A 17871-nucleotide genomic window follows, 5' to 3' on the forward strand; every position below is an offset into this window, starting at 1 on the left:
TTCCATCTTCTCATCTCTAGGCATCCAGCTTCACAATCCAAGATTTTAACTCTATAGCAACCTTAACATCCCATCTACCCCACCTTATCCTGGAATCTAAACTTTGCCTCTCTCTTCTTTAATGTTTGCTCTATCTCCATCTAGTGCACGAGTTTCATTAGTTTCAAAAATTTGGCGTCAACAATTTCACCTTATCCATAAATCCAAAAATACACGAGTGCATCAATCGCTTTACCCCTTTTCCCTTTTTTATGAACCTTGCTTTTCACTCTATATACATCTTATTAGGATTTTGTATTTACAATAATTAGGTATCCCTCCTCTTTACTAGTCTGTGTTACTAACTTTTATTTTTTTTATCGCATAGATATTCTTAGTTTTATATCTCATACGCAAACTTTTACATCATGTATTTATTGATGAACATTTATCTTATTTAGCACATCAAAGACCATTAAGATAATGGTTTTTCTTTTATTATTTTTTCAGATATATGTGACAAGAAAATTTATATGAAGATAAAGCTATTGATGTCATCGTGACATTCGGAACCAGCCCAACTGCAATCACAAAAAGAAGATCTAGACTGCCCACGAGCATCACCTTAATTTTTCAAACCTAACGCCGCAACTCTAAGTATTCCCGATGGGGAAGACCTAACAAGCACTCTCAGATGAGTTGAGGACCAAGTTTCTAGAATGTCCTTCTATGACATACCTCACCCATTAGAGGTAGTATCAAAGACAGTTACATAGATTAAAATGGGCATTATCTCCACTACCGTATCGAAGGCTTATTTTGAATCAGAGTTAAGATCAAATTAAAATAACTAAAATAAATTTTATTGTATATTAGTATGGGCCACATCCGGATGGGCTGAATTGGATAAATTCCGGCAGGGCATGGTCATGAGTTATGAATTATTTTTGAATTTGAATAAATTTTGGGCGAGAATGCCAAGATTGAACATTATAAACTAAAATCACCGTCCTCTCAATGAATTCTTTCAAACATACAATGTAGCCGGTCTCCTTGTTGCCTTCAGCTCCTTCAAAGCTAATATCACCAACAGTCCATGCAATCTATGATAAAGTACTGCAGCCACAAAAACGTAGTTCATGATAACATTAGTGAAGATGGCAATCGCATGTCTATTAGAGTTTTCTTGGTGAGCGAACATCCACTTGGTTGTCGACATGGATTATCACCATCCTCTCGATGATAATTTCTTCCGCGCTGGAATAATATTATTTGGTTTGGTGGAACAATGGATTGCTTTGCAGCAATAGGAAAAAGGGTTTGGAAGTGTGATGATAGTTGGAGAAATATGGGGCCCCCATTCTGCTCTTGCAGCGGCGAGGTTTGTGCTCGTCTCCTGGGTATCTCCACCCTTGGTTTATCTCAAGGTAAATTTGGATGGTAGCGTCGGTGAACGACGGCAGATGTGGTGGCATAAGTTTCGTCATCAGAGACCATAGAGCCAGACTGGTGGCGGCGGAGGTAGGTGCGTCTTCGACACGACTACCGTTTGTGCCGAGCTCAAAGCTGTCTGGGAGGGTATCACTTTGGCAAGGCGCGTCTTAGATGCAGACCATCTCCTCTTTGAGGGTGACGCGGCCACGATGATCGAGTGGATTAGGGGTCGGAGAGGTACTGCGGAGGGACGGCCGATGCTCCGCGACATATGCAGACTACTGGGAGAGTGTGGTTCCTACACAACCACGCATGTCTACAGGGAGGCGAATGACGTGGCGGATTAGGTTGCATCTTTTGCTGCCCACCACTTAGGGGTTCATATGGGAAGACCAAGGATCTTTGCTGGAGTCTTTTAGTGGGCTATTGCTCTTTGATTTTGTTGGCCGCATTCACATTGTTGCGTGTAAGCTGCCGTTCTATAAAAAAAAGGGAAAAAAAGGAAAAAAAAAAAGAAAAAAAAGAAGAAGAAGAAGAAGAAGAAGGAAAAAGGGACCTATATTTATAACATGAGAAGGAGCTTGCCAAATTTAAAAAACAATCTGGGGGTGATATCTTGGATGCTTACAGGCAAAGGAAGCATACGTTATGAGATATGTAAGATGTTATTGCTTCCATCTAGCACCCTTTTTTTCCTTTTTCCTAGCTTCAAGATTGAAAACCTTAATAAAACCAGGCTTTAGAAAATTCCTATGGAGGGCTGTGATTGATGGGATTTGAGAATCCGTCCTGTCATCATTTTGGCCATTTAAAAACCAGCATGTGTGTACTTTAATTGACCAATTGACCTTAAAAGCTTAAGCTAACGAGGAAAAGGTCAATGGTGTATATCAGGCTTGACACCTCCTTATGTGCAGCCAATATCATGCATACAAATAAGATGACAGTTGGGTGCATTTGCATGATTCATGTACAATATGGAAATAACTTAAACTTGTGACCTCCAACAAACCTAACCTTTAATGCTATGTTAATTAACCAATTGACCTCAAAAGCTTAAGCTAATAGAGAAATGGTCAACAATATATATTAGGCCTGACAATGCATATTTATCCTTTATGATTGAATGATGAAGAAGATTCAAAGAAGTAACCATTGGTGTTTCCAAACGAGTGTAAGTAATTTCACTCATCAATTACATGTATAAGTAATTTCATGCTCATCAATCAAGTTTTATAGGCTTTCCATCTTCTCATCTCTAGGCATCCAGCTTCACAATCCAAGATTTTAACTCTATAGCAACCTTAACATCCCATCTACCCCACCTTATCCTGGAATCTAAACTTTGCCTCTCTCTTCTTTAATGTTTGCTCTATCTCCATCTAGTGCACGAGTTTCATTAGTTTCAAAAATTTGGCGTCAACAATTTCACCTTATCCATAAATCCAAAAATACACGAGTGCATCAATCGCTTTACCCCTTTTCCCTTTTTTATGAACCTTGCTTTTCACTCTATATACATCTTATTAGGATTTTGTATTTACAATAATTAGGTATCCCTCCTCTTTACTAGTCTGTGTTACTAACTTTTATTTTTTTTATCGCATAGATATTCTTAGTTTTATATCTCATACGCAAACTTTTACATCATGTATTTATTGATGAACATTTATCTTATTTAGCACATCAAAGACCATTAAGATAATGGTTTTTCTTTTATTATTTTTTCAGATATATGTGACAAGAAAATTTATATGAAGATAAAGCTATTGATGTCATCGTGACATTCGGAACCAGCCCAACTGCAATCACAAAAAGAAGATCTAGACTGCCCACGAGCATCACCTTAATTTTTCAAACCTAACGCCGCAACTCTAAGTATTCCCGATGGGGAAGACCTAACAAGCACTCTCAGATGAGTTGAGGACCAAGTTTCTAGAATGTCCTTCTATGACATACCTCACCCATTAGAGGTAGTATCAAAGACAGTTACATAGATTAAAATGGGCATTATCTCCACTACCGTATCGAAGGCTTATTTTGAATCAGAGTTAAGATCAAATTAAAATAACTAAAATAAATTTTATTGTATATTAGTATGGGCCACATCCGGATGGGCTGAATTGGATAAATTCCGGCAGGGCATGGTCATGAGTTATGAATTATTTTTGAATTTGAATAAATTTTGGGCGAGAATGCCAAGATTGAACATTATAAACTAAAATCACCGTCCTCTCAATGAATTCTTTCAAACATACAATGTAGCCGGTCTCCTTGTTGCCTTCAGCTCCTTCAAAGCTAATATCACCAACAGTCCATGCAATCTATGATAAAGTACTGCAGCCACAAAAACGTAGTTCATGATAACATTAGTGAAGATGGCAATCGCATGTCTATTAGAGTTTTCTTGGTGAGCGAACATCCACTTGGTTGTCGACATGGATTATCACCATCCTCTCGATGATAATTTCTTCCGCGCTGGAATAATATTATTTGGTTTGGTGGAACAATGGATTGCTTTGCAGCAATAGGAAAAAGGGTTTGGAAGTGTGATGATAGTTGGAGAAATATGGGGCCCCCATTCTGCTCTTGCAGCGGCGAGGTTTGTGCTCGTCTCCTGGGTATCTCCACCCTTGGTTTATCTCAAGGTAAATTTGGATGGTAGCGTCGGTGAACGACGGCAGATGTGGTGGCATAAGTTTCGTCATCAGAGACCATAGAGCCAGACTGGTGGCGGCGGAGGTAGGTGCGTCTTCGACACGACTACCGTTTGTGCCGAGCTCAAAGCTGTCTGGGAGGGTATCACTTTGGCAAGGCGCGTCTTAGATGCAGACCATCTCCTCTTTGAGGGTGACGCGGCCACGATGATCGAGTGGATTAGGGGTCGGAGAGGTACTGCGGAGGGACGGCCGATGCTCCGCGACATATGCAGACTACTGGGAGAGTGTGGTTCCTACACAACCACGCATGTCTACAGGGAGGCGAATGACGTGGCGGATTAGGTTGCATCTTTTGCTGCCCACCACTTAGGGGTTCATATGGGAAGACCAAGGATCTTTGCTGGAGTCTTTTAGTGGGCTATTGCTCTTTGATTTTGTTGGCCGCATTCACATTGTTGCGTGTAAGCTGCCGTTCTATAAAAAAAAGGGAAAAAAAGGAAAAAAAAAAAGAAAAAAGAAGAAGAAGAAGGAAAAAGGGACCTATATTTATAACATGAGAAGGAGCTTGCCAAATTTAAAAAACAATCTGGGGGTGATATCTTGGATGCTTACAGGCAAAGGAAGCATACGTTATGAGATATGTAAGATGTTATTGCTTCCATCTAGCACCCTTTTTTTCCTTTTTCCTAGCTTCAAGATTGAAAACCTCAATAAAACCAGGCTTTAGAAAATTCCTATGGAGGGCTGTGATTGATGGGATTTGAGAATCCGTCCTGTCATCATTTTGGCCATTTAAAAACCAGCATGTGTGTACTTTGAAGGAAAGTCCTGCTTTTTGATTTGCAGAGGATCAGTTGCCTACAATGAATAGATTCCAACAAAAAAAAAAATAATGCACGGATTCTAACATTCCTCTCATCCACCATTGTTCTTTTTATTCATCTTGTTACTTGATTTGGTGGTTCGCTTAGTTCTTGTTTAGATTCATCTTCCTTAATTTACCCTTTTTTATTTAAAAAAAATGGTTGCCTCAAGTTATAAATATCTAGTGGCCAATTCATGTAGTGTGCAAGGTTTGCTGGTGGCATGGTTCAGATTTTTTAGATAAATCAGATAATTAGGAAGTACATAAATATTTTCAAACATTTGAGAGAACAATAAAAACAAATTGCTTTAGAATTTAAATGAATAAAATTTCATTGAACATTCTCATTTACCCGCATTCCATGAATTAGACCCAAACATATTTGAAATTTTATATGACGCAACTTAAAAATTTTATGTATCGCAGATGCGTATCCAATGCTGATGTAGCCATTCGTGTCTTAATTTAGGAGTTTCATCTCGTAGTAACATCTAATGCTATAGATGAGGTGATTAATTGGTCTTCTTGTTTTGAAGCTTAGTAAACTACTCACATGTAGTTCTACCGGTTTCAATATATTGAAGACTAAAAACTCCATGGCCCAGTAAGCAGAATTATATTCAAAAAATATTAAGATATAGAACTCGAAGCATAATAATAACAATAGCATAAGGAATATCATTTTTCAAAAATCAATGGCAGCTTGCACTAATACTTAGGTATGAATTTATGGTAAGTGGTCAACAAGTTGTTAATTCATATGTGGGAAAGCAAAAGATGCAAGCTTACCAAGTTGGTAATGTCAAGATTTAGATTCAAATCTTGTCGTACCAAGATTTGAATGGTTATGGAGAGATGTTCCCTCCATTGTGCGTGTGCGTGCATATAACACCAGATTATTTGGCTAAGTTAGCAAATTAGCTTCTAAGTAGGTGCAGCACTCTTAGTAGGTTCTTAATATACTTGCTTGGAAGCCAATCTCAGGGTTACTCGGTATCTACTTTTATTCTTGTGATGGGAACCCTACAGTATGCAACTCTATCTCTAGTTAGATGCTAACATTCAAGTATATATATGTATGTGATAAATTAATTGTCAGGATGTGACCATATATCTTCACCACAAGGGGTTCAAGTCCACCTTTTCTTTTCATTCCAAAAGTACTCTTCTATGCCACAAACTATAAAGGCGGACCATGCGTCTCCCCCAGTATGGTTCAACTCTACGTTATCTTGTCATTCCAAAAGTTCTTCTGTGCCTCTTTTATCCTTGGACAGCACTCCTTCCTGGTTGTTATTGAATACAAGACTCCAAATGCATGATTCTATATGGGTCCCATGCTGCCTTTCACAGGTAACAGTAGTAATATATAAGGGAAATTATAATCTTTTTCAGATCTGTTTGGATGCCGGAAGATCTTATTGGTTGAACATATAATGAAAGCTACAGTGGTTAAAAGAGATTGAGTTACAGGACAGTCAACTAATCTTCAGTGTTAGAGATGGTACATCTTGGAACAGGGAACCAAAACAAGGAATGAGATGCTTCTCAGGCTCCCACACTCGCTTTTGACCACCCTAGTTTCCACCATAAATTTATGAAGAGGTATCCTGTGGGGAAATCTTATTGGACCAATAAGATCCTGCAGCATTCAAACAAGGTTCAATCCACCCCGAGCATTCCCTTCTCTCTATTTAATCACATGCATCACATGTACCAAACACCACCAAAAACTGCTTGAGTAGACTCCTTGATCTCCATTGACAGCTATTTATACACAAACAGACATTTCTTTGTGCTATTCAGATTGGATTAGTAACTAGGATGAACACAGAAATGAAGCACCAAAAAGCAGACAAGTCATGGAGTTATTAGATGGCTAGTGAGAGGGAACTATCAAATGAAAAGAACCATATCAGTGCCATTGAAAAATTCAAATTATTGTTTGGATGGATCTATTTCATTGTGATATGTGCCGGGCAAACTTCTTCAGACTAGATAAGTTCTTTTGATAACAGGCCAAACAGAGTTTATCTGGTTGTTGCCACCCCTCTCCCCAGTGCAGGCACTGGGGAGAGTTTCCAGGTTTTGAAACTGAATGTGACACTCCCACTATCAATCTCAGAGGAAAGAAGGGTAAAAAAAAAGGAGGGTCTTGAATAAAAGATCGAGAACATGAGAGGATACAGAAAGCACAAAATCATATGCCACATCAAAAAGCTAGTGCATACATGACAGCCAATCATGTTGTATAGGTCTCTAACATCACAAATCCATAACAGAATACCTTGAGTTAATTCTTATTTTAGCATATAGCATAGTAAAAGTCATAAGCGAAAACATTATGCAGGAGTAGCTTCCCTAATTAAACCAACGTCAGACACCAGCAATACTGCTTTTATGTCAGCTTATGAATGGTCTTCATGTCAGCTGCCTCCTGAAGTCTCCCCTTTTCAACATGATCCCACCATTTAAGCAGAAAATTATCCACAACCAGCCTGAACCAAGGGGACAGTTTTGCCCCATCTTCACCGGTTTCTGCTTTCCTGAGCAGTTCTTTCAATTGATCCCGATTGACATACTTCACATCAGCAACTTCATCGGGGTTTGGATGCAAGTTAACATCACGAACAATGAAGAGCAGATAATCAACTGGCATGAGAAAATCTGATCCAGTTAGAAATACAGATATTTAAGCATAGAGCTAATGGAACAAGTCATGTGCAAGGACATACGCTCATGTTCCCCCCACTTTCCATCAGATGGGGCCTTGTATAGCATGCGTCCAAGAGGAATGAACTGATCAACAGGCAACTCTTCAGGAGGTATGCCCAATTCATCCAATAATTTCCTTTGTGCAGCGTTTCTGACTCCTGTTTCAGAAACAGTGAAATTTTATTACCAAGTACTCCAAAGCATAAAGCAGAGAAGACTAGCTCGGTTATACTGCCAACATGACAGACCAAGGAAGTTCTCTTCTGTAAGCTCTGAATCACGATAAAGAGGATGACTGCAGCAGGTATTTGTCCACACTAAAGGAAAAGTAACCTTTGTTGCAGACCTTTGCTGTCAAAAAAAAAAACAGAGGCATCTATGAATACAAAAAAAATTAGCCAGGTGATGACATAAGAAATAAGAACCAGTTTACACAATAGTTTAAAATATAACAGAAAGTCATGGCTGGTCAACATCAACCAAACAACAAAACAATTAAGCCAAACAAATGAGATGCAGTAAGTTGCATATTGTAAATGATATCGATACAACTTTATCAGGGATGTCTTTTAAATGAGCTAACCAAAACTAACCAGATATGCTCCATGCCTAGCTTGCCAAAGAAAACTGCAACTTTCCTCAAACTAACAAACAGAAAGTTCCAGCGAACAAGACTGACCTTTTCGCAACACATATATAGCAGAGCGAGATGAAAGGTAAGGAAAAAAAATACAAGATAAATTGTACTTTCAGTTCTCAAGTAAAGGTAGTTCTGATCACAAAAGTGGCAAAGTAGAATCCATTTTAAAAGCAGCAACACAAACATTGAACTTCAACAAGAGCTAACAATCAAAGATAACATCATGAGTTTCATCAAACTAGCTGCCAGCATAAAAATCAAAAGAGAAAAAACAGCATGAGTTTCATTAAACTGATTCCCAGAGTAATATCAGAAAGACAAAACAGAGTTTGACTTTACATTTATTAGAACAAATTATCCATAAAGGTGGAAGGATCATGAAAAGAATATTTCTTACAAAAAAAACTCAAGACTTGTGCTTAAATCATAAATCAAGATTTCATACAATGACATTCATATAAAGTACACCTTCAGGTTGCTATTATATATATAAAAAAAAACTGAATTTTCATTCTGAAGATAACATATAAGCAAAACTGAGTATCTCAATAGTCATGACGAAGCCAGAAATGTCCATGCAACTGTCAGCCTTGTGACCTTTTTGGTTCCAAACAAAATGGCTTTGTTGCAAGACCCATGGACGCTCTCAATCAAATTCTGACTTATTTCACACATCAAAATTTTGTGGGATCAACATGCGAAGAAACGTTCTGCTTAAAATTTAGTTTTCTGTCAAAGTTTTCTTGTGGGTTTTTTTTGCCCATGGTTCACCAGGGTATTCTGCCTGGGTCTAAAGTTACTTCAGAATATTGTTTCCATCTCACACCAACGTCTGACACCTCTTCATCTTCTGTTATGCCATACTAGATTAAGATCACACATAGATTGACTAAAAATATTGATGTTTATTCTTTTATCATCTCATAAATCCCTGAAATATGCAATTCTTTAAACTGCAACATCCAGAAAAAGGTAGTCCATGTAGAAGTGTGCCATTAATGGGCAAATGGATTCAACACGAATGAACAAATTGCCAATAAGAATGATAGTTCACACATCCACGGCTCGGTCAGGCCGGGTTAGGGCCATGCATATCTAGTATGTCGAAAACAAGCAAACTCCAATATTCTAAGCCTGAATCTACTTGGACAAGCCTAGATTTGAACATTTGGAAATCAAGAAAGATTTGAAAAGAGTAACTCTAAGGTCTCAAGCAGGGTAGCCATGAATCTTACATAAAATATTTCATAAGTAAGTTTTACATCCTAAGAGATAGGGGAGGCCTGTAAGGGGAAGGTTCCATGTGAAGGATACTTGCACATGGGCTAGCCGATCCTAAGAGATGGGGGAGGCCCATGAGGGGAAAGGTTCCATGTGGACAGCACTTGCACACGGGCTAGCCAATGCTAAGAGATGAGGGAGGCCCATAACGGGAAAGGTTCCATGTGGATGACGCCCGCATGTGGGTTAGCCGATCCTAAGCGATAGGGGAGGCCCTCGAGGAAAAGGTTCTGTGTGCATGGCACTTGAACATGGGTTAGCCGATCCTAAGTAAGTTTTACATCACAAAACAAATGTCTTCCTCAAGTAAGACTAGAATGATGTAATTGAAAAATTGATGTTCCAGAAACACTATTTGATATTGAACATAGGAAACACTGCTAACAATCATCTAAACTGAACAAGGATGAAAAAATCATTTCAATATGATCGGATCTTATTCAAATTGATACATAACAACATGTTTAAAGGTAGTTTTTTTTGCCTTTAATCCTATAAATCACATACCTGGAGTAGCAATTCATAATTTGAGTTGAAGAGAAAAACACTGAAGGCCCTGTGGAGCAGATTCTCGGATTCTATTTTCTCCATCAGATGGCCTACACAATAGAAAGAGGGTTCAGGGACCAATCAACAACTAAATAATCTGTCCTTAAATATTTAATGTGTAAACCTCAAGGAATTTAAAAAAATAGTTTTAATGAAAATAATAATTAAGATAAACATCATATGAGAAACATATGCTAGATTGTAAAGTAAATAATTCAGAATGTTGGTTCTCAATCCGTTCATCAAATCGAATGTGTTTGAACAACAAATCGCATTATGCTGTAAAATTCATGAATCTACAGAACTTTATAGTACATATGCATGCAGAAAAGTATTCTGCATCATATTGAATATGTTCAACCTTTATAGGATGAATGTCTTGTTTTAGGAATGTAATTAGCTAACAGCTTAAAAGATATAATTATATTGTTTTAGCAAGGTCGGTCCTCAGAAAAGCAGAGCATAAAAGATATAATTTGGTAAAGAATCTCATCCACATATTTAAGTGCTGGCTTCAAATATAATTGAACAATAATTACCTAACGGGTTACTAATCTGTTGCTAAACCAAGCACAGTTCATTGATTGGTTAGGTTGGTCCAACCTTTCTAATTCGTAAACCAAGCACAGTTCATGGAACGGTCAGATCAGTATGATTTAAACCAATTCCCAACAATTAACTAACATGCTCTTGCTAATAACAAGTTTTGAAGATTAGTTCAGGCTAAGCTCGAGGTCTTGTCACCATTACTTGTATAACATGGGTTATAACTAGCCGAAGTTATGAGAATTTCTCATAAACAAGTTTAACAAGGAGATCAAGGAGAACCAATGGACAAAGGTGGCAAGAAAACTTCCCATTTGGAAGAATTTGGCTACTAAAAAGGAACAAAGGATTATATTTATATTATTCTAAAATTATTTACTATAAACTGCAATTTTATACATTAAAAAGATAGAGCACTTTTCACTCACTTAACAAGACCATGACAACAAATATTGCATGTAAGCATGAAAAACCAAAACAATCTTCGAAATAAAATTGCAATGCCAGAAGCAGCATAGCTCAAATTCAATGAACTTTAAAAGGAAATGAGTGCATTAAGATCATGAAGGATAAGAACATGGAAAGCATTAAAGGATCCAAAAACAGTGGAAAGAAAGGATATTCCATATATCTCTTGGCCTAATTAAACAGATATCATATTTGTAGCATCAAGAACTAAATCTGAAAGAGTATACAATTTAGTGCATGAAATATAATGTCATACAAGCATCACAGGCTTTTAGGGATCTTTGCTTCTTACAATTGTATTTCGAATCATGCCCAATAACATTGTCATGCTCATCCACCAAGATACACCTGTACATCATTGGAAGCCGCGCTTTAATTCTTCCATGAAGGTTGAAGTCAGTAATAAAGGTTAAGGGAAAAATAATGCCATAAAGAACTTAGCCTCCTATAGACAAAGTCTTAATGAACTTGTAACTTCAAATCCACTTATTAGTACTAGAATCCTAGCTCTTTGAACAAAAATCCACAACAGATGTGTCTACTTATAAGTCATGCAAATTTAAAAAAGATTTAAAAGTTCAATAACATGATGAAAATGCATGAACAGAGAATAACTTGATAATAAGGAGGACGAACCCAAGACACTAGTCCAAGAAGATGGAGCTTGTGATGTGAAATTTTCAAAAAGCGGGATCATCATATCATGAGTCAACCAAGTATTTTGATCCAAGCAAGAAATTCAACTTTAACATTTGAAACTATGGCTGGTTGCAGATGTTAACAATTCACAATACTGCCAACTTTATGACATCTAATGATAGCAAACATTTTCATATGTGCTATAGATTGACCGAGGCATACTTCAGTAGTATGCAGGTTTGTAAGTGGAGCAAGTTCTTATGCTCAATAACTAAGATAATGTACCTTTAGTAAGTTATCCATGTTTTCCTCATCTAACAACAATAGTGGGAGTGCCACCAACCATTTATGTCTCACTTTCTTTTTTCCCATTTGAGAACTAAGACGGGTGGGAGTCTGGCCCCATATTGTAGTGACGGCAGGACCGAATCTGGGTCACCTATACTAACAAAAGAGACTTTATAAACTTGGCTAGTTGGCACCCTTGGTGCAACCAATCATTTCAAATACATAATGTAGTAGCTAACCACATCCAACTCTTCGAAAACACCTCTAGAGTTTTGAACAATCTCCTCCTCCATCTGGAGGAGAGAGTGCATCCGCTTGGTTGCAGCCCACTTTGTAACCGAAATATTCATGTATTTAGCAAGTTAACAGTAATCCTCAATAATCATATTCATACATATGTTTCCTATATTATCAATTGCCACAAACGTGAATCCCTAAGATGGCCAAACCAAGATATACGACAGATTTGCAACTAGCAACTAAGATTGTATTAGAACCGGTATACATATCACATTGTCCTCATTTTTGTCCAATTAAACAAACAATGCAATCAACATTATCATTCACAACTACGTGGACCAGGGGTAAAGTGTTTCTAGGACAAGCTCTCATGTGAACAAATTGTGGTACACACTTCTAAGTTTTAACATTCCCTATATCTCATCTGCAACTTCTATCCCTTCATTTCCATGATCACAATTGGTAATTTGTCATAAGTTTTATCAAAATTTTGGGTATAATCCTCTTTTTAATCTGTTAACATATTGACTAAAGTCTAAATAGTTCAGTTTTTTTCTAGAATTGATACAAAATAGTTTTGAATTACCTTGTCACTTTCTTGTAAACGTTTCTCACACATTCTCCTATAATCTCATACATTCACATATATCTATTCCAACGATAGCTGATCCAAATTGTATAGCATAAGCCCAGCAGTAAACAGTCATGAGTTTACCTTAATGGGATAATTTGAAGTTATTATATATTTCCTTGTAACTTGCACATTTTGTAATTCATGACCCTCATTTATAACTTAAGTGTGGCTTGATAAATTAATTCATGATAATCGACGCAGATTTTGCTATATTCATGATTTTGTAAAATTTACAGCATCCTATCCTTTTGTCTGAATGGTTCTATTTCCTTTTTTTGAAAAAAACGCAATCATTCTATCACTTTCTTTCCTTTATTATTTTGAAAAATTTAAAACATCATCACATCTCATTATTTTCCAAATCTTTTGATGAACAAGATTTTTTGTCATCATGACCTAATCCAAAACCGACTTTGTGGGTATAAGAAGGCATACAAACTGCTGCCATGTTTTGTCTACAACATGGTATGAAAACATGACACTTGAAACGACAGTTGGAAACTAGGAATAGATGCCAATGTATCAAACTATTATTAGCAGTAACAATGACATATATATCAGGTCTAGGGCAGCCTCGAAGAAAGGCAAGCAACTCGATACAATTTACTGCTAAATTCCTGAACACCAGAAGTCTTGACTGATTTAGCAAAGAAAACAACAAAATTAGGGAGAAAAAAGAGAACATTTGTATAATAAACCAAAGTCAAAAATTGCTTGTTAAAAGGAGGGAGGAAAAAGGAATAGTCAGGAATTATGACAAAAGAAAATGTCACTACAACGATACCCAGATTCAGATTCTTAAATAGAAATTAAAAAATATAAAAGAAAGAAAAATAGCTATAAATGGATGCCCCAAGGCATTTATCAAGAACAATGCCCTTGCTATCCTATATGACAGATAGGTCAGAATTTTATTTGTGGATCAAAGTGTATATAAGGGAATATATTCCCTAGATTTTCTTCAACACCTTAAATTTTCTAATGTATATCATCCCTACCCTATATACTAAAATCAATTATTTCTAGTCTATGATCCAAGTTTTATTAAAACAAATCTATGCAGCGAGAATCGTAACAACCTAGGGCCTCACCTAAAAAGACTAGCTAGAAGATATTATTTGGATTGGTTGACCCTGTATATGTACCCATGATCCACCCAATGCATAGCCAATGTGAGACCAAATATACGCCTGCATATGTCCTTTCATGCTCCCCTCGTTTAAGCCTTGACATCCTCATCAAGCTAAGGATCCAAGTCTATTCAAATCCATTCATAAGTACCACAAATCCAATCATAAATACTACGATCAATCCATGGTAGGCCCAAATGGGCCCGTGCTACAGTACCCCTAGTCCACATGGGTCACAGGCAGGGTCTGCTTTGATACCATTTCTAATGACCTAGGACCTCATCCAAAAAGGCTAACTAGAAGGTGTTATTTGGTTTCCTTGGCTTTGCATAAGTATCCAAGATATGCCTAGTGCACAACCAATGTGAGACTAAATATACGCCTGGACGGTCCTCACATGACAACATCCTACCTTATATAATCCCTACCCTATATAGCCTAGTATCAATTATTTCTAACCTATGATCCATACCTCGTAAAAACATATCTCAGCAATGAGAATGATAATAGGAAGGGATAAGTGCAACATACAATTCCGATTAGCAATTATGATGAAAAGGTTACAGGATATTTTTTTTTCCAAGAAAGTTAGAAATTCAGATAACTAGTTTCTACGAACTACAACTATTTTAGACTTGATCATACAAACAAAGGGGAAAATATAGAACCAATGATACTCATCTTTTGGTCAAATAAAAAGGTCCAACTGTCATTATCTAATCACTAAAAGACCAGCATGAATTAGATGAGGAGCCACCTTAAAAGGGAGGTCTCCATGGAGCACAATGCATGTACACAGATTTCACGTACACAAGCATAGGTCTAGACTCTTCTACGTATAATTGTTGTCTGTATTCTTAATCTGAAACATCACAACAGTTACAAATATAGCATAGAACTACAAAATGTCATGTTCTGTGATGTGTACGGTGCTGTTTTTATATTAGTTGTTGGACCAAAAGCCCATTGCAAAGGGCCTAACAAAAGATGTTAGGCATCTTCCCATAGTGTTGCCAACACTGATCCCAATATCCACTTGGCTATCGTGGCTTTGGCAAAACTTGTAGGAATCGAGGGTATTTGAATGTATGAATATAACAAATAGAGATGTGATTGTGTGGTGTTTATTCTGAAAACAAATGTCAAGGTGGGACTGATCCACCAATTCTATAGACTCATGTGGTCCGCTAATCCAATTCCAATAGCCAAGACCTAATAATAGTATATGGGCAGTTTTTTTACAATTTAATCCATACAAACTTATGGTTGGCTTTTTGGCAATTTAAACTAACTCGACGAAAATTTAGACTTGGGCCAACAAGTTCTGAAACCACAATGATGGAGGCAAAAATGATAAAAAAGAAACAACTAAAAGAAATGTGTGATCTTGTGACAGATTACCAGAACATTGAAATTAACCTCAGTAATCAAACTTATGGATGCTAAAATAGGTTCTAAAGACATCCTCGCAAAACTACATGCAAGATCCAATCTTTCGCACAACATGCAGACAATTGGAATTGGAATAATCCATTTAAAGTAGTTTATCACCACCAATCAACAAAAAACCCGATTCAGCGCAACTATAGTATAGCCACATATAATCATCGACAACATCCAAGTCTTTTCCTATCAAATAAGGAATAAGATACGGATCATGACTCAAACTTGAAGGCTCTATCAAAGAATTGAGAATATAATACTAGATCAAAGCTCTAAAATTGTTACAGCAGTCTTGTTTAGCCAAGGCCACTACCTGGCAAATAGGAGAGTCTAATGTTAAGACAGATCAAGGAAAAGAAGGGGAAAGCAAGAAAATAAAATGAGAGTAAGAGTTAGAAACCGAGGGGCTTACTCATCTTCGAACATGAGGCGCCTCTGGACGGCGTCCATGGCTGCATCGTTGATGGCAGCGGTTGCAGCGGTAGCCTCTTCTTTTGCCATGGGAGAGAGGAATCGAGAGAGAGAGCAGATGCGGAAAAGGGCACAACAGCAAGGGCAGAGGGGAGAGAGTGAAAAGGGTGGCTCTCATTGGGACCGGTGGAGATATAAATGGAGTGGCCCCCGCTGCTGCCACTCGCCCTCGAGCAGCAGGCATGGCTCCAACGAGAGAGGCGGAGAACGTGGACATGGGCATGGCGATTCGTCACCATCACCGAGGACAGCATATGGAGTAAATTATTATGAAGGGAACTTAACACCTGCTAATATTAAGAGAAAATCTATTTGGTTTGTGAATAAAATCAAAATTGAAATATAGATATTAGGCAAGAATAAAAATTAGATTTTGAGAATTTTCTTTTTAGCTAAAACAAAGTATAGATCAAACTCTCTAGAGGGAACGGTTGAAATAGAAGTTACTTATTTTTATATTTTATTCTGAAAAAAATATTCATTTAGTATAAATTATAAATAGTCCCTTTCAACATTTAGCATTTATTACACTATTAATATTTAATTTTTAATCCTGAATATATTTAAATGGAAGTTTATACATAGGGCTGGAAGTGGGGTCGGGCCGCCCGCGGGCCGGGCTATGGGCTAGGGCCAATGCATTTCGGGCCGGGCTCGGGCTGAATAATTAAGCCCATTTCTATTTCGGGCCGGGCTCGGGTATCTCATTGGCCCGGCCCGGGCCCGACCCAAGCCCGCGCCCATATTCAGCCCGAACGCGGCCCATACTCAGCCCGAACGCGTTTGCATTTCGTTTAAAACCACTCTAAAAAATGTTTGCAGATTGTCTTCATTTTTTACTTGGGATGTTACCAGGAGTGAATACTCTAGCACAAGTTCTTTCGTTTGCTGGTTGCTTCCCTGTCAGTATTCCATGTCCCTGCTGGCAGATGGTTCACATCTTAAGTTTTTTTTATTCTAATACATTGCAGGAGGAGTGCGCAAAAAACCAGAAACTCCGAAGCTTGACTTGTATATAGTTCTCGCAGATTCATCTCCTTGGGTAATCGAAATATGTTTTTTTTTATTTCACCCCATTCCCTGATAAGTTTTGCACTTTCTGGATTGATAATACGAATCAAGTGTATTTAGCTTTTGGAATGAAGGGGACACCTTTGTTGTATTGTATATTTCAAATTTACAGAACTGTGTCAAGAGTACCAAGATTCTGTTGGTGGCATCATCCCTGTGCTCTGATGCTTCAAATTCATGTGCGAAGTGAGATTATTCATAGCTGTTAAGCACAAGATGCAATTACTTTTAGCCACCTAGTGTGTCAGGTTTCCGAATTTATTGCAGGTTGGTGGACAAGAATTTAAGACACAGCAACTGGCAATAGGTCCATTCAATTTGTTGGGGTTTGGTAAAGAGCCTTATCTTCTAGGTTGATAGTCTCATGCGTTGTTTGAGGTCCTGGCTTCCCTATGTTACTCAAAAGGGCCGGCCTAGGTTAGGGCCCAACTGGGCCGGCCCAAATGGGCTCGGGCAGGGCTCGGGCCTTGTTCCTTAAAAATTTTTCGGGCCCCGGCCCGGCCCGAAGCCCGGAAAAAAAATTAGGGCCGGGCTTGGGTAGGGGTTTGGCCCGACCCGGCCCGGCCCACTTCCAGCCCTACTTATACATGCTTATACTTATATTGCATACACTTATCTTATTTTGATTGGTCAAGTCAAAATGAACTTTGGATATAGATAAACTCGTATCATTCTCTCTTGTTGATAAGGATTGTAACCTTATCTTTTGGTTTATAAATACTTGATATAAAGAGGCATGAACAAAATAACAATCCTTTCCTCTCAAACACCTTCCGGCTATTTTGCATCTCTTCCATATTATTAGAGCCAACATTGGC

The 17871-nt window shown here is 37.8% G+C and overlaps 1 protein-coding gene across 1 annotated transcript; it reads right to left on the minus strand.

Annotated features, from left to right (window-relative positions):
• Positions 1–7122: 7122 nt before the first annotated feature.
• LOC103705690 (isopentenyl-diphosphate Delta-isomerase I) lies at positions 7123–16226 on the minus strand. The gene is made up of 6 exons (XM_039129994.1): positions 15924–16226; positions 11430–11485; positions 10082–10173; positions 7902–8004; positions 7674–7811; positions 7123–7590 (listed from the first exon to the last, which is right to left on the minus strand). Exons 1-6 carry the CDS (start codon positions 16010–16012, stop codon positions 7337–7339), a joined length of 732 nt encoding a protein of 243 aa, XP_038985922.1. The 5' UTR covers positions 16013–16226; the 3' UTR covers positions 7123–7336.
• Positions 16227–17871: the final 1645 nt, after the last annotated feature.

The sequence above is a fragment of the Phoenix dactylifera genome, chromosome 9 (genome assembly GCF_009389715.1).
Source record: "Phoenix dactylifera cultivar Barhee BC4 chromosome 9, palm_55x_up_171113_PBpolish2nd_filt_p, whole genome shotgun sequence".
Taxonomy (NCBI): domain Eukaryota; kingdom Viridiplantae; phylum Streptophyta; class Magnoliopsida; order Arecales; family Arecaceae; genus Phoenix; species Phoenix dactylifera.